The sequence below is a fragment of the Panthera uncia genome, chromosome D1, assembly GCF_023721935.1.
Source record: "Panthera uncia isolate 11264 chromosome D1, Puncia_PCG_1.0, whole genome shotgun sequence".
Classification (NCBI taxonomy): Eukaryota; Metazoa; Chordata; class Mammalia; order Carnivora; family Felidae; genus Panthera; species Panthera uncia.
Genome location: NC_064808.1, coordinates 14,839,555 through 14,867,491, shown reverse-complemented (window position 1 = coordinate 14,867,491; position 27,937 = coordinate 14,839,555). Strand labels below are relative to the sequence as shown.

The window sequence follows — 27,937 nt, the reverse complement described above, 5'->3', positions numbered from 1 at the left end:
TGGAATAAAGTTTATAGATTAGATAATAGTGTCTTTAGTACTTACTTTCTCTCTCTCTCTCTCTCTCTCTCTCTCTCTCTCTTTTTAAAGTAGGCTCTGTGCCCAGCGTGGGGCTTGAACTCACAACCCCTGAGATCACAGGGTCCACCAACTGAGCCAGGCAGGCGCCCGGTAATTTTCTCATCTTGATCATTGTATTGCAGTTGTCTCATGTTACATTCAGGATATTAGGGAAGAGCGAATGGAAACTCTTTGTAAACTTTTCTTCGCCACTCTTTGTTAAGTCTGAAATTCTGTCAAAGTGAAAAGTTTAAACATAAAACAAATGCAAATGACTTGCAGGTGTTTACCTTGAGTCCCAAGGCAGAAATGCCAGGGAGGGGAAATGTGACCGAGGCAGGGGAAGAGCAGAAAATCAAGACTTCACTTTTGGATACAGTAGGTTGAGACGCGGAGATGTCCAAGTGGCTGTGTCAGGAAGGCAGAGCCAGATTATTCCAGACGTCACCCATGAGCCAGGGGAAGGGATAGAACCCATGCAAGCCAACCTCAGACAGGGAGCTCTGTGCCTGAGGTGAGGTGGGCCACAGTGAAGCAGGACACGGGGGGGGGGGGGGGGGGGGGGGCGCATGTGCATAGAGTGTCTGTGGCTTGGCACGCGTTGTGTTCTGTGCTTTTGCCTCTGAGCCTCGCAACAACCCTCTCCAGGAGGCCTAATTCTTCCTAGTTTACAAAGGAGAAGACTCAGAGAGGTGCTAAGATTTCTCGAAGACCCAGCAAGGATATGGGAGAGTGAGAGCTGTCTAACCCCACCACCAGTGAGTCGCTCTCCCACTTGGTGATGCGGCCTGAACTCCCACGGCAGAGACCGGGTATGTTAGTTTCCTGCAGCTAAGAAAGTAGCACACACTAGGTGGCTTAAAACAACAGAAATTTCTTCTCTTCTAGTTCTGAAGGCCAGAAATCCAAAATTAAAGTAGCAGCGGGGTCATGCTCCCTCCCCAGGCTCAGGGAGTTGGAGGTGGGGGTGGGGAACGCGGGGGAGGGAGTGGAGAATCTTGCCCTTCTCCTAGCTTCTGGTGGCTGCCAGCAATCTGGTGGTCTTTGGCATACCGTGTATCACTCCGATCTCTGCCTCTGTCTTCACATTGTCTTCTCTGTGTGTTTGTCTCTCTGTCTGTCTCATTCCCCCTTTGCCTCACTGTTTTTATTTGCCTATTTATTTATTTATAACTGCTTTATTATTTATTTTTGAGAGAGACAGAGTACAAACGAGGGAGGGTCAGAGAGAGAGGGGGAGACGGAGGATCCGAAGCAGGCTCTGCACTGAGAGTGCAGAGCCTGATGTGGGGCTCGAACTCACCAACTGTGAGATCACGACCTGAGCGAAACCAAGAGTCCGATGCCTAACCAACCGAGCCACCCAGGTGCCCCTCACTGTTTTTATTCTTTGACTCGTTTTATTTTTATTGAATTATAGTTGACACACAATGTTACATTAGTCTCAGGTGTGCAACATAGTGATTCCACAACTCAACACAGTTATGCTGTGGTTTGTTGTTGTTGCTGTGGGGTTTTTGTTGTTGTTGTTTGTTTTTCATTGTTTGAGAGAGAGAGGGAAAGAGCACGTGTGAGCTGGGGAGAGAGCCAGAGGGAGGGAGGGAGAGAGAGAGAGAGGGGGGGGGAGGGAGGGAGACGATCTTAAGCAGGCTCCACGTGCTCAGCACAGAGCCCAGCAGGGCGTTCAATCCCACAACCTTGGGATCATGACTCAGACGCTCAACCAGCTGAGCCACACAGCCCCTGCTGTTGCTGTTGTGAATTGAAGTGGAGTTGACACACAATGTTGTATTACCTCTGCCTCCCTCTTATAATGACATTTGGACCTGGATTTAAGACCTACTGGGATAATAATCCAGGATGATCTCCTCACCTCAAGACACTTAAATACATCTCCGAGGTCCTTTCTCTAGGTAACATTCTCAGGTTCTGGGACTTAGGATGTGGATTTCTCTTTTCAGGGACCACTACTCGACCCGCCACACCAGGCCAGCTATTAGCCTTGGAAATCTGTAGAATGTGACATGAACTTAAAAAGCAAGCCATCTTTCGGAATTGTTCATCCAGTTCCACTAATGCGCCTCTTTGCAGAGTACAGCAGCAGCCTCAATGCTGCCCCCACACATGTGGCTTGGTCTTCTAGGCAGCCTATAATTACAAAACTTTCAGACTCGAGGGCCTGATGACACAGGGAGAATCAAGCACAAAGGACAGTAAACGCGTCTGCGAGGATGCCCGCTGGAAGTCTCAAGTGTTGGGGAGGCTGTGAGTGTATCTGTACCACGATACCCCCTCCAGGCTATTGGCTTCACCAATAAGAACCACAGCTCCCCATGCCGCCCACTGCCTTCCCCGACAGAAACTCAGCTGTGGTTCCTTGGGCCAGTTTTTTGTCACATGTTCCTGGAGTTACAATGTCATAGTAGGGACAAGAGCCAAAGCAGGGCCGTGGAGGCTGGGGTGGGAGAAGGGAATATAAGGGGATGTGGATGTAGCTCTCCCAGACCCACTAGCATGTGACTCATCCACCCATAGGCAACTGGCTTGGCTGTAACACAGAGAGAATCATTTTTATTCCTGCCACTTGGGATTTTTGCAGTCCTTGGAAGAGAGTGAGCAGAAGGCACTGCCAGAATTCAAACCCCTGGTTTCTGATTCTCTGGTCCCCCCTCTTCCACTGGTGGCTACCTGACTGGTGGAACGCTTAATGGCAAAGAGCATTACCTTTATCAGACCTTATCAGTAAATAACATATCGCCAGGAGATTATATAACAAGCTCTATTTGTAGAACACTTTACAGTTTGCAAAGCACTTTCCCATATACTATTTCAGTACTCTGGCAGTTGCCCTGCAAATCTGGCTGCCTAGAGAAGTTTCCTGGCATCCCGTATCTATGGTATTTCATGACAGGGTATTGATTTAGGGGGTGGACTGTGCCTCATGCCCCACAGCAGAGACAGAAGGTGGGGTTTTTTTCTTTTTCTTTTTCTTTCTTTCTTTCTTTCTTTCTTTCTTTCTTTTTTTTTTTTTTTGGTATTTACACAGCTGTCTGACACTTCCAAAGCTACCCCAAATATTTATTTGAGAGAGAGAGAGAGAGAGGTAGAGAGAGAGGAAGAGAGAGAGATTCCCAAGCAGGCTCCACGCTGTCAGTGCAAAGCCTGATGTGGGCCTCAAACTCACTAACCATGAGATCATGACCTGAGCACAAATCAACAGTTGGATGCTTAACCGACTGAGCCACCCAGGCGCCCCTATAGTTTTGAAAATGGATGCTATTCCCAGAGGGTAGGAGTCATGCTCTCATTTAGCACTACTACAGAATTTATTCATATTTGGGCATTTAAATACGTCTTGGAGATGCCAAACAACAGGGACCCTGGATGCTGTATTCCGTCTGTCTCCAATCCTTTTGGAGGAATTTAAACCTCGGTCCCCTGCAAGCCCTGCAGAATCCTCGAGGCTGTCATTTGCAAACCACTGGATGCAGTAACTGTGTGTGGGAAGCCAGCACATACCATCCTTGTGGATTACGGATAACTTTGCAGACTCAGCAGAGTTTTTGGATCCATAGACAGCCTGATCAGAATCAGAGTCATGTACCGGCCTGCACCAGAGAAATGATTCCTACTTGATGGAAATTTTCCACAAGGAGGCCAGAGTTGAAAGCAGTCGCTGGTTTCCGCTGCTGTAATAGCAAGTCACAAGATCCCGGCTTTTAAAACTGGAAGGGATCTGAAAGACCACCGAGTACCTTGTCCTGATTTCATGATGATGAAACTTAGGCATAGAGAAGTGAAATGAAGAACCCAAGATACATGATGTAAGAACAGTGCTCTTCCCACTGGGCTATATTATCTGTTCCGGAAAACACATAAGCCACATATTGTTTTGCAGATCAAAGAAACTGGCATTATTTAGGGTCATGCTCGTGGTCTGCCCGGCTTCCAGTGTGAACACGAGACGTTAATTTGCTCTCACCAGCAGCTTTTGAATGAATTGCCTTGTGATGCCTTATGTCAAAGGTAGTGTCACAGATAAGACCAAAACACCTATAAACAGTTTCATAGCACAGCCTCTCTGTGGCATAAAACCAGAGGAATGCTGTACCATTCACCTCATTATCAGGTTAGCAGCATCACAAAATACGTATTGAATTTTGTTTAATATTTATTTTTGAGAGAGAGAGAGAGAGAGAGAGAGAGACAGAGCATGAGCAGGGGAGGGGCAGAGAGAGGGGGAGATACAGAAGCCGAAGCAGGCTTCAGGCTCTGAGCTGTCAACACAGAGACCGACACGGGGCTCAAACCCACGGACCGCGAGATCATGACCTGAGCCGAAGTCCGACACTCAACCGACTGAGCCACCCAGGCGCCCCCCCCCCCGCCCCCAAATACTTATTAAATACTTTTGTCCGCTTTGCACCTGATGGTTCATCAGATGGGAATGGATGACATTAAGTCCCCAGGAAGTCATTTTGTGGTGAAACACAGCAAAGCCCAGGGTAAAAATACCCCAAAGCACAATCTGAAACGAAATACTTTACTGGCATGTTCAAGGCAGGTTTCCATACTCACACGTAGTTTTTTTAATTCACCGTGGAAAAGCTCCCCAAACCTAAAAACAGATTCTGGGAAAACCTGGCATTAAGCAGGACATTTCCTCTGCTCGTGAATCCATCACAGCTAATTATTACCTCCACGTCTGTCTTCCCATTTCCTACTCTCTCTGCCTGGAATGTTCCTTCCCCACTCTCCCATCTCTCAAGATTCAGCTTAAGTGACCCCTTCTCTGGGAAGACTTCTTTGACACTGTTCTTTTAAACTTTACTCCAAGCTGAGTTAGTGTCCTTTTTCTGTGCCTACCCTCAGCCCCACCAGAACCCAATGCTTCCTCTCTCACTAAGCTTATCACATCCTATTGTAGTTGTAGGATTACCTGTGTCCCCCATGATTAAAAAGCACACTCCAGGTCACCTGGGTGGCTCAGTTGGTTAAGTGTCTGACTTCAGCTCAGGTCATGATCTCACAGTTTGTGGGTTTGAGCTCTGCATCGGGCTCTGTGCTGACTGCTCAGAGCCTGGAGCCTGCTTCAAATTCTGTGTCTCCCTCTCTCTCTGCCCCTCCCCTGCTCTCACTTGGTCTTTCTCTCTCTCTCTCTCTCTCTCTCTCTCAAAAATAAACATTAAAAAAATAATAAAAACAAAAAGCACACTCCGTGGGGGCAAAGAGCACTTTTTATTTCAGCATTCTCTTTCACTGGAATAGTGCCAGGAACAGAACCTTTGATAAATGTCAGTAGAATGAATGAAATTTGAATTCTGCCTGCCATTCGACTTCCCCCTCCATCTGGTCTCTCTTTGAACAGATCCTCAGTATGACCAACTTTCTCCTCTTCAAGCTGCCTCCTGCCGTACTTGTAAATGTCAATGCCTCCAATCCAAACACCATCAAGAACACCCCTGTTGGGATACCTGGGTGACTCATTCAGTTAAGCACCTGACTCTTGACTTCTGCTCAGGTCTTAATCTCAGGGTCGTGAGTTCAAGTCCCACATTGGGCCCTGTACTGGGAGTGAAGTCTACTTAAAAATACTTAAAACAAAACAAAACAAAAGAACATCCCTGTAGGTGAACTTGTGGTTTATTGCTCATTGCAACAGAGAATGCATATGGTGAAACATTGCTGTAAGAAGGTATTAGGAAGGACTTACAGGATTTGGTTTGTGTTGGATGATTTGGATAAGGTTCAGGGGAGTGGGGCTCTGCTCTGGATTAAAGGAGATGAGGGTAATTCTGTGACTGAGTATCAATAAATCTTATCTGCAAGGTGGAAGGAATGAAGGAAAGCTAAAGCTGTGATTGGCCAAGAAGCTGCTTTCATATTAGCCGAACTAATAGGGAGATGTTTGGTTATTTTTGTGGTTTGGCCAATGTTCTTACTTTTTCCTGTGGTCAGACATGTGTGGTCATGTTTTAGCCTTGATCTATCATGGTCACAGAGTGGACTTATCTGGTGTTTTGTGCAATTGTTTATTTCGACAGAACATCAAGGTCTAACTGATACCAGGCCAGCTCTCTTTCTCAAACCTCATGCCCATTCCTTTTACCAAGCTGACCCCCTGCCTCAGATGCTCTCCTCCCTCCTCCAGCCAAACCCTATTTAAATTCAGATTGAACTCCACAAAATTCCATCTTCCCTGTGAAGCTTTCCTAAATACTTCTTTCTCCATTGGATTATCTTTTCTGAATGCATGTAAAAGTCTTGGTTGGCATGCCACAATTTAGTATTCAACTGCCTTCACTCTGGAATGGTTTGACTTGTTTCACGTATATTTTTCTTCTCTGCTCAGTAGGTTGCAAATCTTTATAGGGGCAGGGTCATTTCCTACATTTCACTATCCCCTTAGACCTGAGCACCCTGCTGAGGTGAAACTAATGGCTGGTGTGAATAAAGGGGGCGACTCTGCATCTGTGACACAGCTCTGAAAACACAGCCACAAGCCAGCAATGGAAAAGCCACCAGCTTGCCTTTCCCCTTTTTAACACTCTGACCTTTTATCTTCCCATCTTTCCATTAAGAAACCATGTTCGAATTTTTCTTTTGGAGCATTCATTTCTTCCCAAGTGTTACTTTTGGAAATGTCTTCTGTCCCTAACTGACCTTTAGTAGAGGATCTGCCGTTAATGCATTGTTGTCTCTTCTCACCCTTCCAAAGAGCCTGGCGGATAGCATGAAAAGCCCAGCAGTCCCCCACTAACAGAAGCTCCTGCCTGGCTCATCGTCGCAGGAAGTAGGATGCATGTGAACTGTCTCCTCTGGGGCCGTGCGGAGGGTCACCCACGAGGGCCAATGCCCAGGACTTTGGCTTAAGTCAGGGCACAAGACCTCTAAGCCTGATTAGCCTACACGCCCTCCAGCCCATCCCTTACTCCCTAGGCGGACACTCAGCAGGTTTAGGGAAAATTTAGTTGAAAGCTGCAAGTTTCAACCACTCTGCACAGAAAAGCTGACATTCGGGGGAGGTGAGGAAACAGAAGCGCGGACACCTATGGCAAAGCAGGCGGGCGGGAAGAGCTCGACTTCCACCACAGGGCGGTGGCGAGCTTTCTACAAAGCCGCCTATGTCCAGGACCAGCCAATCCTAAAGCCCGAAAGGGCGTGATCACCAATTAAAAGGCAGGGAAGGCGGAGCCGAAGCCTTGATTGGCACCTGGTCTCCTGTGGACTGGCTGAGGCCTGGCAACGCGGTGTCTGAAGAGGCTTCAAGTTGGCTGCTCTAGCCATGGCGGCCATCTTTATTTCTGGCAGATCAGCTGATGAGCACCAACGCGCCCAATTTAGAGGCCAGGCGTTGGGTCTTTCTCTAGGGAGCCCATGAGCCCCTCCCCTCGCGTGCCTCTCTGAGAGGGGGCGGGCCGGAGCAGGAAGCCAGATTGAACGCGGTGAGGCTGTTTGGCGGGAAGTTGGCTTAGTTCCCTGGTCCCCGCCTAGTTTCTCCCCAGAGGCTTCTCAATCTTCCCTCCTTGATCTCGGCATAGGGCACAATACCCTTTCGCACGGAGGACGCGATGGCTCCCAGGAAACGCCCAGAAACCCAGAAGACCCCCGAGGTGGTTGTGCGCCCCAAGAGCAGGAGGAGCAGAAGCCCCCGGGAGCTGGAGCCCGAGGCCAAGAAGCTCTGTGTGAAGGGCCCCGGTACTGCCTGCGCCTGCTGCTTTAATAATTCCGCCTTTGGGGGTTCTCACGCAGGAGGCTGGAGTGGGGGGTGGGTGCTGTTGGTTTCCTGAGGCTATCCCAAGTTTTAAGGATGCCTTGGGCTGTGCATTTTTCCGCAGGTCCTTTGACACCACAGAGCTTGGGCTTAACCCCTCTCAGGTGATGGGAAGAGGCAGATGAGCTCCATTACATAAGACACAACGGACTTTTCAAATTCCTGTGTACCAGGATTTTTACACACTGAGGACTGCTTAAAATAATCCTACCTTGCCTGGTGGTGCGTGTGGTGAATTTCGGTAGTCATGGTTGCTAGCTGTGTGTCCTTGGTTTCCGCTGTGAGAATCTTCAATTTCCTTCCTTAGAAAACTCATTCTCTGAGGTTTATTGGGGCTTGAACCTGGGGCTATAAGGATTGGGGGGGGGGGGGCACAAAACACTGGAGCAGGGTGTTGTTGATGAAGTGTTTTTTGTCCCTAAGAAAAAGGAATTAATCGGTTGTCAAGAGGCTGGATTCATAGAAACCAGATCCTCAAGTACATCTTTATTCCTATTCTAAGTGGATCTATCTCTCCAAAAGTAGCCAGGCCAGACCCTCTGGATCCTGCTGGTTTCCCAAAGAACAGATTGGACTTGGGGCGAACAACTGGTCACCTCTACATTATTTTAATATAGGATTTAAAGATACTTCTTTTCCCAGTCACTTCTACCATGCTACCCTAAAATCTTTTTATTTTACATGATATGTGATTTTTAAATTGTCACCGAACCCTACCATGAGTTTTCCAACCTACTGGGAAGAGTTCTGTGTATACTTTATTCTTGGGTGTTTCTTTGGTTCCGTTCTCAGAAACCCTGCGAGGGTTTGTTTTCATATTATTTCATATTTAGCTTCACTTCAGAATTACTACTGGGGGAGTGTTTGGGGCAAGGGGCTGAATCCCTACTCACTATATTTTGTGCTGGCTGAGACTGAGCAGACCATGGAAAGGCCTTAAGAGGTAATGAGAGAGATTGGCTATGTAGAATGGAACAACAAAGCTTTCTTTCTGAGATTTCAGCAGGAAACCCTTCCGTGCGTGAGAGCAGAGAGGAAAATATGTGTCTGTTCTGCTTGGCAGGTTCTAGCAGAAGATTTGACTCAGGCTGCCTTTGGGCGGGGTTGGCTAGCCTTCAGGTCCCGCCATCATACACCAGCATCGTCAGGGCCCTTCACCACCATAAGCTGGGCAAAGTTGCCTGGCCATCACTACAGCAGGTGAGGCATTTCCTGGCTGAAGTGCTCGAGTTTCCCTCGTACCTTTTTACTATTGGGATGTTCTAAAATTAGATGCTCGGTTGGTTCAGCGGGTTGTCAGAGTGGTCAGATCACCTCTACCTTGGTGACTGACCTACTGGGCATTCAGCCAAGTAGAAAAGTCTTATGCTGTAAAGGTCCCATCTGGAATGCACTCTGCCCCCTTGCTTTCCAAGATTAGTTCATGCACATTGCAAATATTTTCACACACAGAGCCAGGCAGTTCACTTTCCTTTGGGGGGGGGGGGGGGGGGAGGACTTGGCTCTAGGGCTCATCTATGGAGGAGGCAGAGATTGACAGTTTACCCAGGACTTGGATTTTAACTCAACTTAATTCTTTTTTCTCTGTGTCAGGGTCTCCAGCAGTCCTTTGTGCATTCTCTGGCTTCTTACCGGATATTCCAAAAGGCTGCCCCTTTTGACAGGAGGGCCACATCCTTGGCATGGCACCCAACTCACCCCAGCACCCTGGCTGTGGGTTCCAAAGGGGGAGATATCATGCTCTGGAACTTTGGCATAAAGGACAAACCCACCTTCATTAAAGGGGTGAGCAGTTCCCTGTGCCAGACAATAGTGCTGAAGAAGTGTTTGTTGAAGGGATGGAGAATTATCCAGTAACAAGGAGATGACTGGGATCAAAGTAACTAGGTATTTTCAAACAAGGAAATGGTGATGATACTCAAATCTTCATTGAGTGCCAGCCCTTAAAATATTAGAAGGTATAAAATGTTGGTCACCCTGTTGTAAGTTATCACATAGAACAGAATCCGAGCCCCTTCTTTTCTCTTGCCCTCATCTTCTGCTGTCTTTCCTCACTTCCTATGCTTTAGCCACACAAGCTATTTCTATTCCTAAAACTGCGTCATTTCTCTTGCTTTTCTCTTTGACTGGAGTGCTCTTTGTCTTGGTTTTCTCATGGCTGCCTCCCTTCAGCCATGACCATTCAGGTCTTGACTTGGTGTATTTCTTCAAACAGCTTTCGCTGACCACTCTGTCTAAAGTAGTCTCTACTTGACTCATTCACTCTGGTTCATTACCCTGCTTCATTTCCCCCACCGACAATGTTTATCAATATCTGAAATGTTTCACTTATTTGAGTGTCTTTGCCCATACAAATGTCTTTGGAAAGTAAGCTCCACGATAAGACGGACCTTGTCTTTCTGGTTTACTGCCATATCCCCAGTGCCTCGAACAATGTTTGGCCTAGAGTAGTAGCTGCTTTATTATATTTGTTGAATGAGTGAGGGCCTTGAAGTATAACTGGGTAGATGGGATATATACATACAAGATAACTTGCAATATAGATGCTAAATGCTACAGAATGTGAGAGAAGGAAGAACCCCTTGTGAATTAGAGTCAACAGAGAAGGCTCATGGATGAGTGGGGAGTGAGGAGGAATAATATTTAGGTAAATGGAGAGAAAAAGGACAAGCAGAGTGTGTTCGGGGCAAAGTTTGGCATAGCGCTTTCTAGGGATGGCCTTAATCGTGTTAGTGTTTATCATCAATTGCTGAGGGGTGAAGGTGTTGGCCCCTCTACCAAAAAGAAGACCTTTATTTTTATTTATTTATTTTTTCAGCTCTAATATTGCCAGTTTATTTATTTATTTTTATAATTATTTATTTATTCATTTATTTATTTTTAATTTACATCCAAGTTAGTTAGCATGTAGTGCAACAATGATTTCAGGAGTAGATTCCTTAATGCCCCTTACCCATTTAGCCCATCCCCCCACCCACAACCCTCCAGCAACCATCGGTTTGTTCTCTGTATTTAAGAGTCTCTTATGTTTTGTCCCCCTCCCTTTTTTATATTATTTTTCCTTCCCTTCCCTTATGTTCATTTGTTTTGTATCTTAAATTCCTCATATGAGTGAAGTCATATGATATTTGTCTTTCCCTGACTGACTAATTTCGCTCAGCAGAATACCCTCTAGTTCCATTCATGTAGTTGCAAATGGCAAGATTTCATTCTTTTTGATTGCTGTGTAATAATACTCCATTGTGTGTGTGTGTGTGTGTGTGTGTGTGTGTGTGTGTGTGTGTATATACACACACACCCCACATCTTCTTTATCCATTCATCTGTTGTTGGACATTTGGGCTCTTTCCATACTTCAGCTATTGTCGATAGCACTGCTGTAAACATTGGGGTGCATGTGCCCCTTCGAAACAGCAACCTATATCCCTTGGATAAATACCTAATAGTGTAATTGTTGGATCATAGAGTAGTTCTATTTTTAATCTTTTGGGGAACCTCCATACTGTTTTCCAGAGTGGCTGCACCAGTTTGCATTCCCACCAGCAGTGCAAAAGAGATCCTCTTTCTCCGCATCCTCGCCAACATCTGTTGTTGCCTGAGGTCTTAATTTTAGCCACTCTGACTGGTGTGAGGTGGTATCTCACTGTGGTTTTGATTTGTATTTCTCTGATGATAAGTGACGTTGAGCGTCTTTTCATGTGTCTGTTAGCCATCTGGATGTCTTTGGAGAAGTGTCTGTTTGTGTCTTTTGCCCATTTCTTCATTATTTGGGATTATTTGTTTTTTGGGTGTTGAATTTGGTAAGTTCTTCATGGATTTTGGATACTAACCTCTTATCTGATATGTCATTTGCAAATATCTTCTTCCATTCCATCAGTTGCCTTTTAGTTTTGCCGATTGTTTCCTTCACTGTGCAGAAGCTTTTTATTTTGATGAGGTCCAGATAGTTCATTTTTGAAAAGAGAAAACCTTTCATTTGCCCAGATGGGGGCTGGCAAATGGAGGACTCTACTGTAAAAAGTGACACTCTGGGCTTAGAGCAGCAGCCACAGACTCACAGGCCTTAAGAAGCCAAAGAAAAAGAAGAGTGATAGATGATGGGATCAGTGGTAAACAGGAGATGGTTGACAGGCAAGAATCTAGGTCTCGTGGTATCAGGTTTGATTTTTTCAAATGAACCCTGAAATCTTGATATTTTTTTTTACATGAAATGTTCTGATTTTTAAAAATTGTGATGAAATACACAAAACAAAACGTACCGTCTTTGACCATTTTTAAGTGTATAGTCCAGTGGTGTTAAGTATATCGGAATTCTTGTGTAGCCAGTCTCCAGAAGGTAAAACTGCAAAAGTGTTTGCAAAAGTGAAATTCTGTACCCACTAACACTAACTCCCCATTCTTCCCTCTTCCTGTCCTTGGCCACCACCATTCTACTTTCTGTCTTTATGATTTTGACACTCTCACGAGTATCTCATATAAGTGGAACTATACAATATTTATCTGTTGGCTTATCTCACTTCATATAATGTCCTCTGGGCTCATCCATGTTGTAGCAGGTGTCAGAATTTCCTTTTTAAGGCTGAGTAATATTCCACTTCATGTATATACCACATTTTGCTTATCCATTGATCAGTTGATGGACACTTGGGTTGCTTCTACCTTTTGGCTGTTGTGAATAATGCTGCTATGGACATGGGTGTACAAATCTCTCTTCAGGTCCCTGCTTTCAGTTCTTTTGGGCATATACCCAGAAGTGGAATAGAAGAGACAGACAAGGCCAGTGGTGAACCCAGGATGAGTTTTCTTAAGTGGAGGCTCCAGAGCAGCCCATCAGAAAAGGCCAGGTTAGACAGCCTTGGGATGAGATGGATGTTCAAGAAAACAGGTGCTTGAAGCCAGAAGAAAGGCAGCCAGAGAAATGCTGTGCCCAGAGTTTGGCTTCCTGCCCAGCTGGTGAGACAGGTGACCACCAGAAGGGGCAGTTTTAAATTGAAGTCAAAGCCCAGAACTCAGGCAGGAAGAGATTTGTTTTGTTTGGGTTTTTTCCCCTGGGAATCTAGGACATGGGAATAGAGAAATTTAAGAAGTACCTAAGGGTGTCCTCAGGGAAGAGCCACCTGACCAAAAGGAGAATGACATCTGCTTTGAACTTGTGCCAGGCTGAGACTGCTTTTGGTTTACATCACCCTTTATTATAATGTGCATTTAAGTGATGTTTCCTCACACCATGGTGGAGATTGGCCTGGACATTTGAATTTTGGATTAGCAAGACGCTAGATTGGAACAGAAGAAGGGTATGGTGGTCTGGAGAACTGCCTGTCTTTACTCCCAGATACTGACAGAAAGTTGATTTGGCACCAGTGACTGGAGGAGAAGCAGTGCCTCATTCTGTCACTTCTTTTGTCCTCTGACCTTGGCTCTGACCTTTACATCTTCAGGCCCTTGGCAAGGAAACACATTACATTTTCAAAATGAAGATAACTTAGTTTTACTCTTATTATAAAATGATCTTTGGGGCGCCTGGGTGGCTCAGTTGGTTAAGTGTCCGACTTCTGCTCAGGTCACGATCTCACACTTTTTGAGTTTGAGCCCCATGTGCAGCTCTGTGCTGACAGTTCAGAGTCTGGAGCCTGCTTCAGATTCTGTATCTTACCCAAGTAAATAAGTATACTTACTATTTTGAGAGAGAGAGAGAGAGCGCGTGCAAGCAGGGAAGGAGCAGAGAGACTTATTTAAAAAAAAATAATTGTGAGGGTGCCTAGATGGCTCAGGTGGTTAAGCACCCGAGTCTTGATGTTAGCTCAGGTCATGATCTTACGGTTGTTGGTTGGTGAGATCCAGCCCTCTGTCGAGCTCTGTGCTGAGCGGGGAGCCTGCTTAGGATTCTCTCTCTCTGCCCCTTCCCTGTTCACATGCACACTCTCTCTCTTTCTCAAAATAAATAAATGAACATTAAAAATAAAAATAGGGGTGCCTGGTGGCTCAGTTGCTTAAGCGTCCAACTTTGGCTTAGGTCATGATCTCACAGTTCGTGAGTTCAAGCCCCATGTTGGGCTCTGTGATGACAGCTCAGAACTTGGAGCCTGCTACTGATTCTGTGTCTCCCTCTGTCTCTGCCCCTCCCCCACTCACACTCTGTCTCTCTCTTTCTCAAAAATAAATGAACATTGAAAAAAAATTTTTTTAAATAAAAATAAAAATGATTGTGATTTGTTTGGTGTGTTTTTCTATATGTTTCTCCTGTTTGGGGTTCACTGAACTTCTTGGATCTATGGGTTTGTCATCAAATTTGGAAAATTTTAGGTCATCATTTCTTCAAATAGTTTCTCCCCTCTTTTTTTTTTTTTTTCTGCCTCTGGGACTCCAATTACATACATGTTAGGCTACTAGGTATTGTCCTGCAGGTCATTGATTAACACTTTATTTTTTAATCCCCTCCCCCTCATTTTATTTTGCATAGCTTCTACCGCATGTCTCAACTTCATTGATCGTCTACATCTAATCTGCTATTAATCCCATCCAATGTATTTTTCTTTTCAGATACTGTATATCATCTCTAGAAGCTTAATTTAGGCCTTTTAAAATATCTTCCATTTCTTTTTTCATGTTCATTACTTCTTCTACTTTTCTTGACCATATAGAATATGTTTATATTGTTTCAATGTTTCACTTGTTTCAATGTTTTTGCTTAATTCTATCATCTGTGTCACTTGTAAGGGTGTTTGTATTCACTGAGCTTTCTTCTGGTTATAAGTTCTATTTTCCTGCTTCTTTGCATGCCTGGTAATTTCTCATTGGATGCCAGACATTGTGAATTTTACATTGCTGGATGTTGGATTTTGTTGTATTCTTTTAAATATTGTTGGGCTTTGTTCTGGGACACAGGTACTTATAACCAGTTTGATACCTTCAAGGCTTGCTTTTAAGCTTTGTTAATATAGTTACTATATTAGTTTCCTCTTGATTCTATAACAGATTATCACAGTCTTGGTATCTTACAACAAAACAATTTTATTCTCTTACAGTTCTGGAGGTCAGAAATCTGAAATGATTTTTCTGAACAAATGTCAACATGTTGGCAAGGCTGGTTCTTTCTCAAGTTTCTGAGGGGAGAATTTGTTTCCTTGCTTTTTTCAGCTTCTTGTGGCCATCTGAACTCCTGAGCTGTGGTTTCTTCCATCTTAAAAGTGCATCACTGCAATTTCTGCTTCTGTGATCACATTGCTTTCTTTTCTGACTGACTCCCCCTGTGTTGCTCTTATAAAGACCATTTGATTTCGATTATATCAGTCCCACCCAGACAATCCAAAATAATCTCCCCATCTCAATATCCTTAACTTAACCACATATGCACAATCCCTTTTGTCATCTAGAGTATTATTCATGGAGTCTATGGATTAGGGCATGGACATCTTGGGGACCATTATTTAATCTACCCCAGTCAGCATGGGTTTAAGGAAGCCTATAGTCTAGGTATAAGTTGGCCTCATCCTGAGGCAATACTCTTCTGAAGACTCAATGTTCTGTATATTAAGTCTTTTCATTCTGGATGGTGAGAATACAGACTATTCTGAGGATTCTCCCCTATTTATCCATGGTGCTTCTCCCCACTCCCCTCCCAGCCTTGGGTAGTTTCCTCATACCCATTTACACATTAATACTTACCCAAAAGACTTGAGGGGATCCTTGTGAAAATCTCCAGAATGTTCCCTCTGTGTGTCTCCTCCCCAGAATTTTGCCCACAAATTCTTGCTATGTTGGCTTTCCTAAAATTCTGTCTTCTCAACTCAGTGAGACTGCTAGGCTGTGTGTGTCCTCCCTCTCGGTCTTGCTGCCTGGATACTTTCTCCAAGTGCTAACCTGGGACAGTTGTAGGACTATCTCTTGCTTGCCTCCTGTCTTGTGCTGCCTGCTGTCTAATCTCTGAGAACCTATTTCACTTTTCTTGTCCATTTTCTTAGTTGTTTAAGACAGGAAGATATACCTGTTTTCTGACACTCCATCATGGTTGGGAACAGAAATTCCCATTAATTTTAATAGTTTATCTGAGGATTTAACATTTTTGTCCTACACAGTCTTGTCACCTACAAGTCACAAGAGTTGGGTTTCTTTCTTTACTATTCTTATACTTCTTTTTCGCCTTGTTCCATTGTCTTATTCTAGTACATTGCTGAATATTGACTCTAGCAGACATGCTTGTCTTATTCTTGATCATAGAAGGCTTTTATATTTTATCATTGAGCATGATTTCTTCTACTTTCTATTGTAAAATACACATAACATAAAATTAACCAGTTTTTAAAAGTTTATTTCATTTTTAAAAAAATTTTAAAGTTAATTTGTTTTCAGAGAGAGAGAGAGAGAGAGAGAGAGATGTGGGAGGGGCAGAGAGAGAGAGACAGAGAGAGAATCCTAAGCAGGTTCTGCACAGTCAGTGCAGAGCCTGATGTGGGGCTCAAACCCACGAACTGCAAGATCATGACCCGAGCTGAAACCAAGAGTCGGATGCTTAACTGACTGAGCCAGCCAGGCGTCTCCCCATTTTAACCATTTTAAGTGTACAATTCAGTGGCATTAAGTACTTTCACATTGTTGTGCAACTATCACCACAACCATCTTTGGAACTTGTACATCTTCCCACAATAAAACTCTGTACCATTAAACAAAGACTCTATTACCCTCCCCTATATGCACTAATCTGCCTTCTGTCTCTAAAAATTTGAGTATTTGCGGCGCCTGGGTGGCTCAGTCGGTTGAGCGTCCAACTTCGGCTCAGGTCATGATCTTGTGGTCCGTGAGTTCAAGCCCCACGTCGGGCTCTGTGCTGACAGCTCAGAGCCTGGAGCCTGTTTCTGATTCTGTGTCTCCCTCTCTCTCTCTGCCCCTCCCCCCCTCACTATCTCTGTCTCTCAAAAATAAATAAACATTAAAAAAATATTTAAAAATTTGACTATTCGGGTACTTCATATAAATGGAATCATGCAATATTTTTCCTTTTGGGTCTGGCTTCTTTCATTTAGCATAATGTTTTCAAGGTTCATCTATGTTGTAGCATGGATCAGTACTTCATTACTTTTTTATAGCTGAATAATGGTCCATCATACGGATTTGCCACATTTCATTTATCCAGTCATCTGTTGATGGACGTTTGGGTTGTTTCCACCTTTTGCTATTATGAATGCAACTGCTGTGAATATACATGTACAAGTTTTTGTTTGAATACCTGTTTTTACTTCTTTTGGGTATATACATGGGAGCTTGTTTGTGTTTTAAAATTGTCTGTTTTTTAATATCCCTTATCAGATTATGTAAATTCCCCTTTTATTTCTGGTTTGCCAGAAGCTCTTGTGAATGAAATTGTATTTCATCAAATACTTTTTTGTATCTCTTGAGATCAGCATATGATTTTTCCCCTTTATTCTCCTAATGTGATAAGCTACACCAATTGATTTTGTGTGTTTGTTTTGGTTTATTAATTATATTCCAATTTTTCACTTAAATTTTCTTTTTTTCTCATTTCTTAAAACCTTTCCAATTTTATCATCTCCAGCAAGTAATACTGCTTCTTAAAAATCATGGTAAAAGCACATAACATTTATCACTGAACATTTAAAAAAAAAAAAAATATATATATATATATTTGTTTTAAGTTTATTTATTTTGAGAGAGAGAGAGAGAGAGAGAGAGAGAGACTGTATGAGCGAGGGAGGGGCAGAGAGAGGAAAACAGAATCCCAAGCAGGCTCTGCACTATCAGTGTGGAGCCCGACATGGGGCTTGAATCCACAAACCATGAAATCATGACCTGAGCTGAAGTCAAGAGCCAGACGCTTAACTGACTGAGCCACCCAGGTGCCCCTATATACATACATTTTTCTAAGTTTATTTATTTTTTGAGAGAGAAAAAGTGTGTGTGTGTGTGTGTGTGTGTGTGCGCGCGCGCGCGTGAGTGAGGGAGGGGCAGAGAGAGAAGGAGCAAGAGAATCCCAAGCAGGCTCCATGCTGTCAGCTCAGAGCCTGACACCAGTCTCAAACTCACGAACTGTGAGATCATGACCTGAGTCAAAATCAAGAGTGGGACACTTAACCAGCTCAGCCACCCAGACACCCCAATCACCGAAACATTTTTAAGTGTACAGTAGTGTTAACTATAGTCACATTATTATATAACAGAACTCTAGAACTTTTTCATTGTGTAAAACTGAAACTGTATACCCATCGGATAAGTTCCTCATTTTCCCCTTCCCTCAGCCCTTGGCGACCACAATTAATGCTTTCTGTTTCTATGAGTTAGAACTGCTTTAGACACCCCTAAGTTTTGATGGTCTTATTGTGGTTACATAGGAGAATGTTCTGCATAGGAAATACACAGTAGAGTATTTGAGGGTGATTGGACATCAAGCTGGTAATTTATTATCAAATGCTTCCATAAAAGCAGTTCTTTGTGCTAGTCTTGCAACTTTTCGAAGAGTTTGAGATGGTTGGAAAACAACAACAACAAAAGACTGATATTATTTCTTCCTTAAATGTTTAGTGTATTCAACAGTGAAGCTACCAGGATCTGGAATTTACTTTGCAAGAACATTTTTAGTTGTGAATACAATGCCTTTAATCAGACTATTCTGATTTTCTCTTTCATTTTCCGTCAGTTTAGCAAATTCTAGGGATTTCCCCATTTCATCTAAGTTTTCGAATTTATTGGCATAAGATTGTTTATTATATCCTCTTATTATTGTTTAAAATGTCTAAGATTTCTACTGATGTCCCTTTTTTGATCTATTACATTGGTTATTTGTGACTTCTCTCTGGTCAGTCTCACCAGGGATTTATCAATTTTAGTAGTATTTTCGTTGAACCAACTTTTGTTTGTGAATTTTCCCACAGTATATTTGTTTTCTGTTTTATTCATTTCTACTCAATCTCCTGCTTTATTTTCCTGTTACTTTCATACCTTCTTGAGATAGATGTTTGAATCATTGATTTTTAGCCTTCTTTTATTATGGATAATGCTTCTATGAATATTTGTGTTCAAGTTTTCATGTGAACATACTTATTCATTTCTCTTGGGTATATGCCTATATGCCCAAGAGTGTACATTGATGGGACACGCAGTAACTTTATGTTTAAGTTTTTGAGGAACTGCCAAACAGTTTTCCAGAGCGACTTCTCCATTTCACATTCCCACCAGCAGCGTAGGAGGGCTTCAACTTCTCCACATCCTTAACAACATTTGTGGGTTTTTTCCCAGCTTTATTGAGGTATAATTGATGAATAAAAATTGTACATATTTAAGGTGTACAGTGTGAAGTTTTAACATATATGTACTTGCAAATGATTACCATGGTCAAGCTAATTCATCACCTCACATATTGCCTTGTGTGCGTGCAACGAGCTGAGAACATTTAAGATCAACTCTCCTAGTAAATTTCAAACATATAACATACTGTTAATAACTGTAGTCACCGTGCTGTCCGTTAGAACTCCAGAACTCACTCATCCTGCATAATTGACACTTTGTACCTTGGATCAACATCTCCTCCAGCCCCAAGCCCCTAGGCAACCACCATTCTACTCAGCTTTTATGAGTTCCATCTCTTTAGGGTCCACATATAAGTAAGATCATGCAGTATTTGTCTTTCTGTGTCTGACTTATTTCACTTAGCATAGCATCCTCCTGGTTCATCCTGGTTGTCACAAATGGCAGGATTTCCTTCTTTTTAAAGGCTCAATAATATTCCATTTATATACATACAACATTTTCTGTATCTCTTCATCTGTCTACAGACACTGAGGTTGTTTTCCTATCTTGGCTACTGTGAATAATGCTGCAGTGAACACAGGAGGGACGATAACACTTTGAGAAGCTTATTTCATTTCCTTTGGATATATACCCAGAAGTGGGATTACTGGATCACATGGTATTTCTAAATTTTCTGAGGAACCCCCATGCTGTTTTCTACATTGCCTCTACCAACTTACATTCCCATCAACAGTGTACAAGAGTACCTTGTTCTCTACCCCTTTGCTGGTACCTGTTATCTTCTGTTGTTTCGATAATAGCATTCTTTTTTTTTCTTATTTTCGTGTTTATTTATTTATTTTTGAAAGAGAGAGAGTTGGGGAGGGGCAGAGAGAGAGGGAGACACAGAATCTGAAGCAGGCTCCAGGCTCTGAGCTGTCAGCACAGAGCCCAAAGCAGGGCTCGAAATCACAAACCATGAGATCATGACCTGAGCCGAAGTCAGTGCTTAACCAACTGAGCCACCCAGGCGCCCCTGATAATAGCTATTCTAGCAAGTTTAAGGTGATATAGCTCATTGTAGTTTTGATTTGCATTTCCCTGATGTCAGGATTAGTGATGTTGAGCACCTTTGCACATACTTGTTGGCCATTTGTATGTCTTCTTTGGAGAAATGTTTATTTAGGTCCCTTGCCCATTGTTTAACGAGGTTATTTGGGGGAGAGTTTTGTTTTTTGCTATAGAGTTCCTTATATTTTTTGATATTAACTTCTTATCAGATACAGTATGCGAATATTTTCTCCCATTTTATGGGTTGTCTTTTCACCACCTGTAATTGTCTATCTTTTTTTTTTTAATGTTTATTTATTTTGAGAGAGAGCATGAGGGGCAGAGAGAGAGGGGGAGAGAGAATCCCAAGCAGGCTTTGCATTATTAGCACAGAGCCTGATGTGGAGCTTGATCTCACAAACTGAATCATGACCTGAGCTGAAATCAAGAGTCAGATGCTTAACCAACTGAGTCACCCAGACATCTCTAATTGTCTATCTTTTTTATTATAGCCATCCCAGAGGGTGTGAAATAGTATCTCATGATGTCTAATGATGTTGAGCATCTTTTCATGTGCTCCTGGCCATTTGCATGTCTTTGGGAAAATGTCTGTTCAAATCCTTTGTCCATTTTAAAATTAGGTCTATTTTTAAAAATGTATTTTAATCACAATTATTTTGTGTGTGTAGGTATGTATGTATGTATTTAAGTAGGGTCCATGCCCAGCATCAGGCTTGAACTCATGACCCCAAGATCAAGAGTCAGATGTTCCAATGACTGAGCCAGCCAGGTGCCTAATCACAATTATTTTAAAGCCTATATATAACAGCTCCAATATCTGTATCTCCTATATCTTTCAAATGTTGTTTTTTCCTCTTCATTTTTGTTTATTTGGCCTTATCTTTTGATATGCCGGATGATTTTAGATGTAATGCCAAATATTGCATATAAAAACTTGTAGAGATAATTTTGAGTTTTGGGTCGTGATGTTTTCCTCTAGAGACAATTTTTTTTTCTCCATCAGATCATCTCAATCCAATGAGTTTAAAATTATTTGAATCTGGACTTCAGGTTTTGTGAGGGTCAGGCTATTTCTAGTTTGCTCTTATTTCGAGAGTGTCTAGGATCTTAACTAAAAGCTGGGGTTTTTTTCTAAGACCTCTCCTTCTTGGCAAGTCTGAGCTCCAGTTCTGCCTCTCTTGCCGTGTGAGACTGGCAAAACCGCAGCCCAGCTTCTCAGCCTTGAAGCCACCTACCACTTTCATATCAGCTTGTCTGCAGTTTGGTTTCTCTGCTTCAAAGCCACAGCCTTCTAATCTGCATAGACCTCAAGGGGTAAAGCAGCATCCAAACGTCAGGTCCATCTTTCTGCTTCTTTCTCTGGGATGTTGGTCTTCAAGTCCTTGATGCCTTGATAGCTCTCCATTGACTTCAGAAACTTTTCTTTAAAGACATTTATTTTGGAGGTGCCTGGGTGGCTCAGTCGGTTGAGCATCTGACTCTTGATTTCGGCTCAGGTCATGATCTCACGGCTTGAGAGATCGAGCCCCGCGTCGGGCTCTGCACTGACAGAGAGCGCGGAGCCTGCTTGGGATTCTCTTTCTTCCTCCCTCTCTGTCCCTCCCCTGCATGCATGCTCGCTCTCTCTCTCAAAATAAATAAATATTAAAAAAAAAAAAAAAAAAGCAAACACGGTGAAGCCTTAGTGAGCACAGGACTCAACTGTTGGGAGCAGAAGATTATCACAGCAATAAGTGTTTGGCGGACCATCATCACCTTTATAGAGGAGATAGGATGTGCCAGTTAGCATGCTGAGTGAGCCAAGTGGATGTTGTGTAAGAGGCCTTGTACGGGTCTGTGAGGCTGGGATAGCGGCAGCTTAAGAAGTAGAGAAGGGGCTCTTGAGGGTGTAAAGTTCTTAAAACTGTGCCTGATACATAAGAAGCACTTAATAAGGTTATGTTTTTTGATGTTATGATTATTTTCATCATCATTGTCTGGAATATCTGGAAAAAATAGGAAGGAGTTCAGATCTGACTCCTGCCCACCTAATCCAGGCACTGTTCCGAGCTGAAGCTCTTCTAAAGAGCGCTGGGCAATAAACAAACCATGGTACATCCACATAATGGAATGCTTGGCAATAAAATGGAATGAGCTCTGGGTATACATAGTAACTTGGGTGCATCTCAGGGGCATTATGCTGAGTGAGATGAATACTGTATGATTCATTTATACGACAATCTATTAAAGGCAAAACCATAGCACAGTGATAGAGAACAGATCCACAGTGGCCGAGGGGTGACAGGAGGAGAAGGGGTGTGACCACGAGGGGAGAGCACAGGGAGCTTTTTTGAGGGGATGGAACTGTTCTGCATCCTGATTTGGGTGGTGGTTATTCAAATCTATACTCTTGTGTTTTCACATCCATAGAAGTGTGTGGTAAAAACAACCAAATGTACCGTATGTTAATTTTTTTTTTTTAATTCAATTAAAACTAAAACCTTAAGTAATGAAGAGTCCCATGGAGCGCATGCCTGCGTCCAGGCCTCTCGGCCGGCCTGGCCGCACGTGCTGCCTGCCCGGCTGTCTGGTCGGCAGACTCCGTGCACCCAGGCTTCATCCTTCTCCTGGGCCATCTTCACTCACTGGTTTTTCTCTTCCTTATGTTAGATTGGAGCTGGAGGGAGCGTCACTGGGCTGAAGTTTAACCCTCTTGATACCAACCAGTTTTTCACCTCCTCAATGGAGGGAACAACTAGGCTGCAAGACTTTAAAGGCAACACGCTCCGAGTGTTTACCAGCTCAGACACCTGCAAGTGAGTGGCTTCACTAGGAGGGAAAGGGCCTCTAGGCTCTCGGTGTAGTTCTGATGAGAGCCTCTGGATCTCGTTTGTATTACCCAAACCTGGCACGGGAAAGACCAGCAAGGTGGCAGCCCCTTTCCACCCTTCCCTCTCTTTCTGAGACTTCCTGTAGCTGCCTTTCTCTGTTCCAGGTGGGTTACTGCTTCGGTGAGGTATTCTAGAACCTCAGCTCTTCTCAGAGAGGGAAGGGCTTCAGCTCTTCTGTAAGGCATTCATATATTAGACTAGACCTTGATTCTCACTAGTTAACATGGCATTGGCCTAGAAAGCCACTTTTAAAGGTTGGAGCAGGAACTAAGAATTTGAGATTTCATTCTCTACATCCCTGAGTTGTAATGACCCAACCACTTCTTTGATAGAAGCTTAAAGGGATAGAATTGTGCCCATAAAGCACTTTGGACTCCCCAAGGGCAAGTGGCTGGAGAAGTTACAAAAGACGCGTCAGTTTGATTTCTAGCCAGAGACACGACTCTAACTGTTCTCTAAGGAATCAAGGCTGTGGAGGCTCTAACTAGCACTGGACATTATCCTGGGCTGCCCCACAGGGGTAAGAAATACCAAGCAATCAGGGCAAGTGATGGGATAGACTCAGCTCCATGTTATTCTTCCACAAGAAACCCTCCCTCCGAAAGATATTTGTAGGGGATACAAAAGACACCGTAGCAAGGATTTGAGTGTTTGAGAGGAAAAATAGGAATCTGAGATCTCCTGGCTGGGCATTAGGATCCCTGAAGCAATCCCAACCCTTTGTCCTCAAGTAGTCCGAGAAGCAAAAGAGCAAGACAGAGCTCCTAAATTGTGCTTTTTCCCCTAAATGCTCAGAAGAGGGCAGAAGTTCTTTTCTCGCCAGCTCTGACAACCGGAGCTGGGCAGTCCCTTTTTGATTTGTCATCTCCTTTGGCCCAGAGGGTAGAGAGTGAAGAGAGACACCAATAAACATGTCTTCCTCAAAACCCAGGGCTATAGGGGGCAGGCTGGCCTGGGGACTTGCTTAATGGCTCTAAGGGACAGCTTCTTAAGGACTCCTACCAGCTGAGGATCCTGGCCCCGGCAGTAACTGGACAAATTTCTGAGCCTCATCACCCTCGTGCCCTCTCTCTGGAAGGTAGACAAGTAAGAGTGTTCCTCACTGGGAGTCCGTGGTGAGACAATTATTCAGTTATTCAACAAATACTGATTGGACATCTATCCGTTAGACGTTAGAGCTGGAACAGTTAATGGCTCTTGCCTTTGTCCCCAAGAATCTTATAGCGCAGTCTCTCCCCCCAGCATCTGGTTTTGCAGCCTGGATGTGTCTGCCAGAAGCCGAATGGTGGTCACAGGCGACAATGTGGGACATGTGATCCTGCTGAACATGGACGGCAGGGAGGTGCGTTCTCTGGAGCCCTGGTCTTCCCTTTCTTTCCCTTACCCCCAGCCTCCCTGCACCCCACCTGAACCAAGCCCTTCTCTGCAGCTTTGGAATCTGAGAATGCACAAAAAGAAAGTGACCCATGTGGCCCTGAACCCATGCTGTGATTGGCTCCTGGCCACAGCCTCTGTGGACCAAACAGTGAAAATCTGGGACCTGCGCCAGGTTAAAGGGAAATCCAGCTGCCTCCACTCGCTGCTGCATAGCCATCCTGTCAACGCAGGTGTGATATATCAGACCTCATCCTTCCTGCACACGGTGCCTATCCAACCATTTCTGGGGTCTCCCCTCAACATTTAGAAGCTGCTAGGCCAAACCCTTTACCCTGATAGCATCAACCAAGTTGGTATCTTGGAAACTTTCTGAAACTAGTGGTCCCCAACAGCTGCTAAGTTTCTAGAATGTTTTTGTTCACAGTCCAGATTCACCTCCTCCCTTCCACCCGGGGTCTAGAGAGGAGTGGGAAAGAGGGCGCCCCTGCAGAAGGCCTGTACCAGCCAGGACGAGGGCCTGCGGTTCCTTCAGTTCTGGGGCTTTTCACTCGCCAGCTTGTTTCAGTCCTGACGGAGCCCAGCTCCTGACCACTGACCAGAAGAGTGAGCTCCGTGTTTACTCGGCCTCCCAGTGGGACTGCCCCCCGAGCCTGATCCCACACCCTCACCGCCACTTCCAGCACCTGACGCCCATCAAGGTAAGTGATGAAGACAGGGAGCTAGGACATGGGGATAGACTGGGTCTGCCCAAGGCAGAGAAAGGCCAGACCTGGAATCCCTAATCCCAGATCTCATCTTGCACCCACACAAAGCAGTCTCTTCTCCCCTGGCTCTCTCTCTCTTTGTCCCTTCTGTCCCCCTTCTACAATCCCACTTTGCTGGGTTCTGTCTCCTGTAAGCTCTTTTCCCGTTTTTGTTTTTTTTTCAGCCCAGCCTATCTCCCTGCTGTTCTGCCCTCAAACTTCAGTGCCTGCTGACCTCAGCCTTGCTAATGACTTCTCCAGTCTCAGCCCCCAAGGTTTTTACGGTCTTGAAGTCTTCTGATTCCTTCCTGCCCATGCCCCCAGGCAGCCTCAGCTCTGCCCATTGCTCTGCTCTCCTGCTTTGTGTTCTTTTATAGAACCACAGCCTTTCTTCAGACCTCCAGGTTTCATGTCTCTACTTCTTTCATCAAGACAGCATAGTGGTGGGGGCACCAGCCTCAGGCAGGCTGACAACCTCCGGTTAGAATCCTTGGGCAAGTGCTTGAATTTTGGATCTTGGTTTCCTCATCTCTAAAAAGGGAATAATAGTATCTGACCGATAGGGTTGTTGGAAGAATCAGTATACCTAAAGCACATGCCCAGAGCCTGGTAAGTACTACATAAACAGTGATGATTTAGTATTAGGGAGGCTCCCACGTACCTCAAATCCAACCCAAGCTCTTAAGAACAAGCATTCATCACTGGCTGGTTCCCATTGATCCATGTGTCATCTCCCACTTTGTAACCAGCCAGGCCAATTTCTAGCTTCCCAGGTGGGCTTGTGACTGATGTCCAAGCCGTGGCATGTACCACCTCATCCTTCCCGCTAACCATGTCTTTCCGCCTTCAAAACTCCCTTGAGATTTCTTAGGAAAACCCCACCTGTCATTCCAGCTAACTGCCAGATTTGTTTTGAGTGGGGTAATCTGGGGAACATAGGTTTCTTTCCCTTTCTTGGCCACGAGCCATCTCCTGCTCAACTCTTTATCGTTCACATTGATGGAGGGATTACTTCAGAACTTCCATCCTATTTGGTTTTTGGTTACCAGAGACTTTTTGCTTTGTTGTAGGCTTACCTCTTTGGTTAATGTCTGGGTAAAGCTGATGTTACAACATTGTTCAGTTGGTATGATCTCAGGAAGTGCAAAAGAGAAAGAAGGCCTGAAGGTGTCCCAAGGTCCAGAGAGGCCAATTTGGGATTAAAAATTTGGGACGGTAGACGCACATACAATAGTTTCATGTGGGTCTGATCTCCATTATTAAATTGCTGGCAACTGTATTAACAACTGCTAGTGACAAAAGGTACTTTTGATGTCCCTCTTGATAGTGCTCTGCATTTACTCTCATGACAACTCTTCGTCTCCTAGGCAACCTGGCATCCTCGGTACAACCTCATTGTCGTGGGCCGATACCCAGATCCTAATTTCAAAAGTTGTACCCCCCATGAATTAAGGACCATTGATGTGTTTGATGGAAGCTCAGGGAAGATGATGTATCAGCTCTATGACCCAGAATCTTCTGGTATCATTTCGGTGAGGTTTGGGCCCTCAAATAATGATGGGAGGAAGCAGGGATTCAACCTACTTTACTGACCAAAAACGACCAGAAATTTATCCTCATGTGCCCTTCTCCCAGTACCTCAACCTCTCCTCATGCTTATGCCCTTGTCTCTGCAGCTCAATGAGTTCAATCCCATGGGGGACACGCTGGCCTCTGTGATGGGTGAGTGAAGTAGGTTGTATCTCAGACTGGCCAAGCCCTATCCTACTCCCCAAGGTTGAGTGCAGGCTCTCCTCAGCTTAGCCCTACCAGTCACCCCAGGGAAGGAGTCAGTAAAGAAGACTACCAGGAGACCGTGGACTCTTTGGCCTGGGCCCTCCATGCCTCTTGCTTTGTCCTGGTCATGGCAATGCCTGGCTGCTGTCCCAATTTCCTGGTATTTCCTTACCAAGTCCTAGGTTCCCTGGGCCAACCCCAAGTTCTCAGAGACTGATAATGGAAGGTGCAAGTCAGACTGGTCTCACTCCTCCTAGGTTATCACATTCTCATTTGGAGCCAGGAAGCTGGGATGCGGAAATGAGACACATTAATGACGGTGTGGGCCAAGCAAGGGCTTGGAGCCACCTGAGAACAAATCCTGTGAGAAGAGGCGGCTATGTGTTAAAGGGCCAAAGGTATCCAAGTCTTAGGGTCGGAGCAGGGACACTGTGGCATGGGACACTGTGGGACTGGGACACTGGCATGTTACTGCTCTGGACTTAGATCCAGAAACTTCTCCAGAGTTGGTGCCCCAGGTGCCCCAAGGGTCCTTGCTATTATCTAGCCTGGGGCCAAGGTACTTTTCTTTGACGTGCAGTGGCAGAGTGATCAGGTAGTGGTTTTCAGTTTGTGCTCACTATTGATATGGCCAATAAAACCATACCCAACTGAGCTTCTGAGTGGATTTTACAGCACTGACCTGGTCAAAGGGCTCCTTGGGCCCCCCAAAATGAAGAAAAGGCACAGAAACAGCACTGAGTCTAAAACTTTCATTCTCTGGACGCTGCCTTAGCCCTATTCTGGGCCACAGCCACAAGCTGTCCAGCTTACAACCTACATTTAACTCTGGTCCCTAGAGACCCCAGCCTAGCCGACTGGGATAGTAGTGTCACGTAGTGTCACAACTGTACAACTCACTCCCCCCCCCCCCCCCCCAGTACAAACACCCTTCTGACCTGCTCCAGCTGCAGGGTGACAAAGGTGCCTGAAGCATTATGTCTGACTCTAATGGTGGCTTCAGGGGGACAAAGGAAAACTTGGCTGGCT

At 44.5% G+C, this 27,937-nt stretch overlaps 1 protein-coding gene across 2 annotated transcripts; it reads left to right on the top strand.

Moving 5' to 3' along the window:
• The first annotated feature begins 7,258 nt into the window (after window positions 1-7,258).
• DDB2 (damage specific DNA binding protein 2) lies at window positions 7,259-27,562 on the top strand. Of its 2 annotated transcripts, XM_049647301.1 has the most exons (12): window positions 7,259-7,505; window positions 7,602-7,758; window positions 8,898-9,034; window positions 9,428-9,619; window positions 22,792-22,937; window positions 24,255-24,354; window positions 24,442-24,619; window positions 24,945-25,087; window positions 25,318-25,407; window positions 26,500-26,664; window positions 26,809-26,854; window positions 27,166-27,562. In XM_049647301.1, exons 2-12 carry the CDS (start codon window positions 7,632-7,634, stop codon window positions 27,210-27,212), a joined length of 1,371 nt encoding a protein of 456 aa, XP_049503258.1. In that variant the 5' UTR covers window positions 7,259-7,505; window positions 7,602-7,631; the 3' UTR covers window positions 27,213-27,562. The 2 variants fall into 2 exon arrangements, with proteins under 2 accessions (XP_049503258.1, XP_049503264.1); XM_049647307.1 differs by lacking the exon at window positions 25,318-25,407 and having other exon boundaries at window positions 7,261-7,505.
• Window positions 27,563-27,937: the final 375 nt, after the last annotated feature.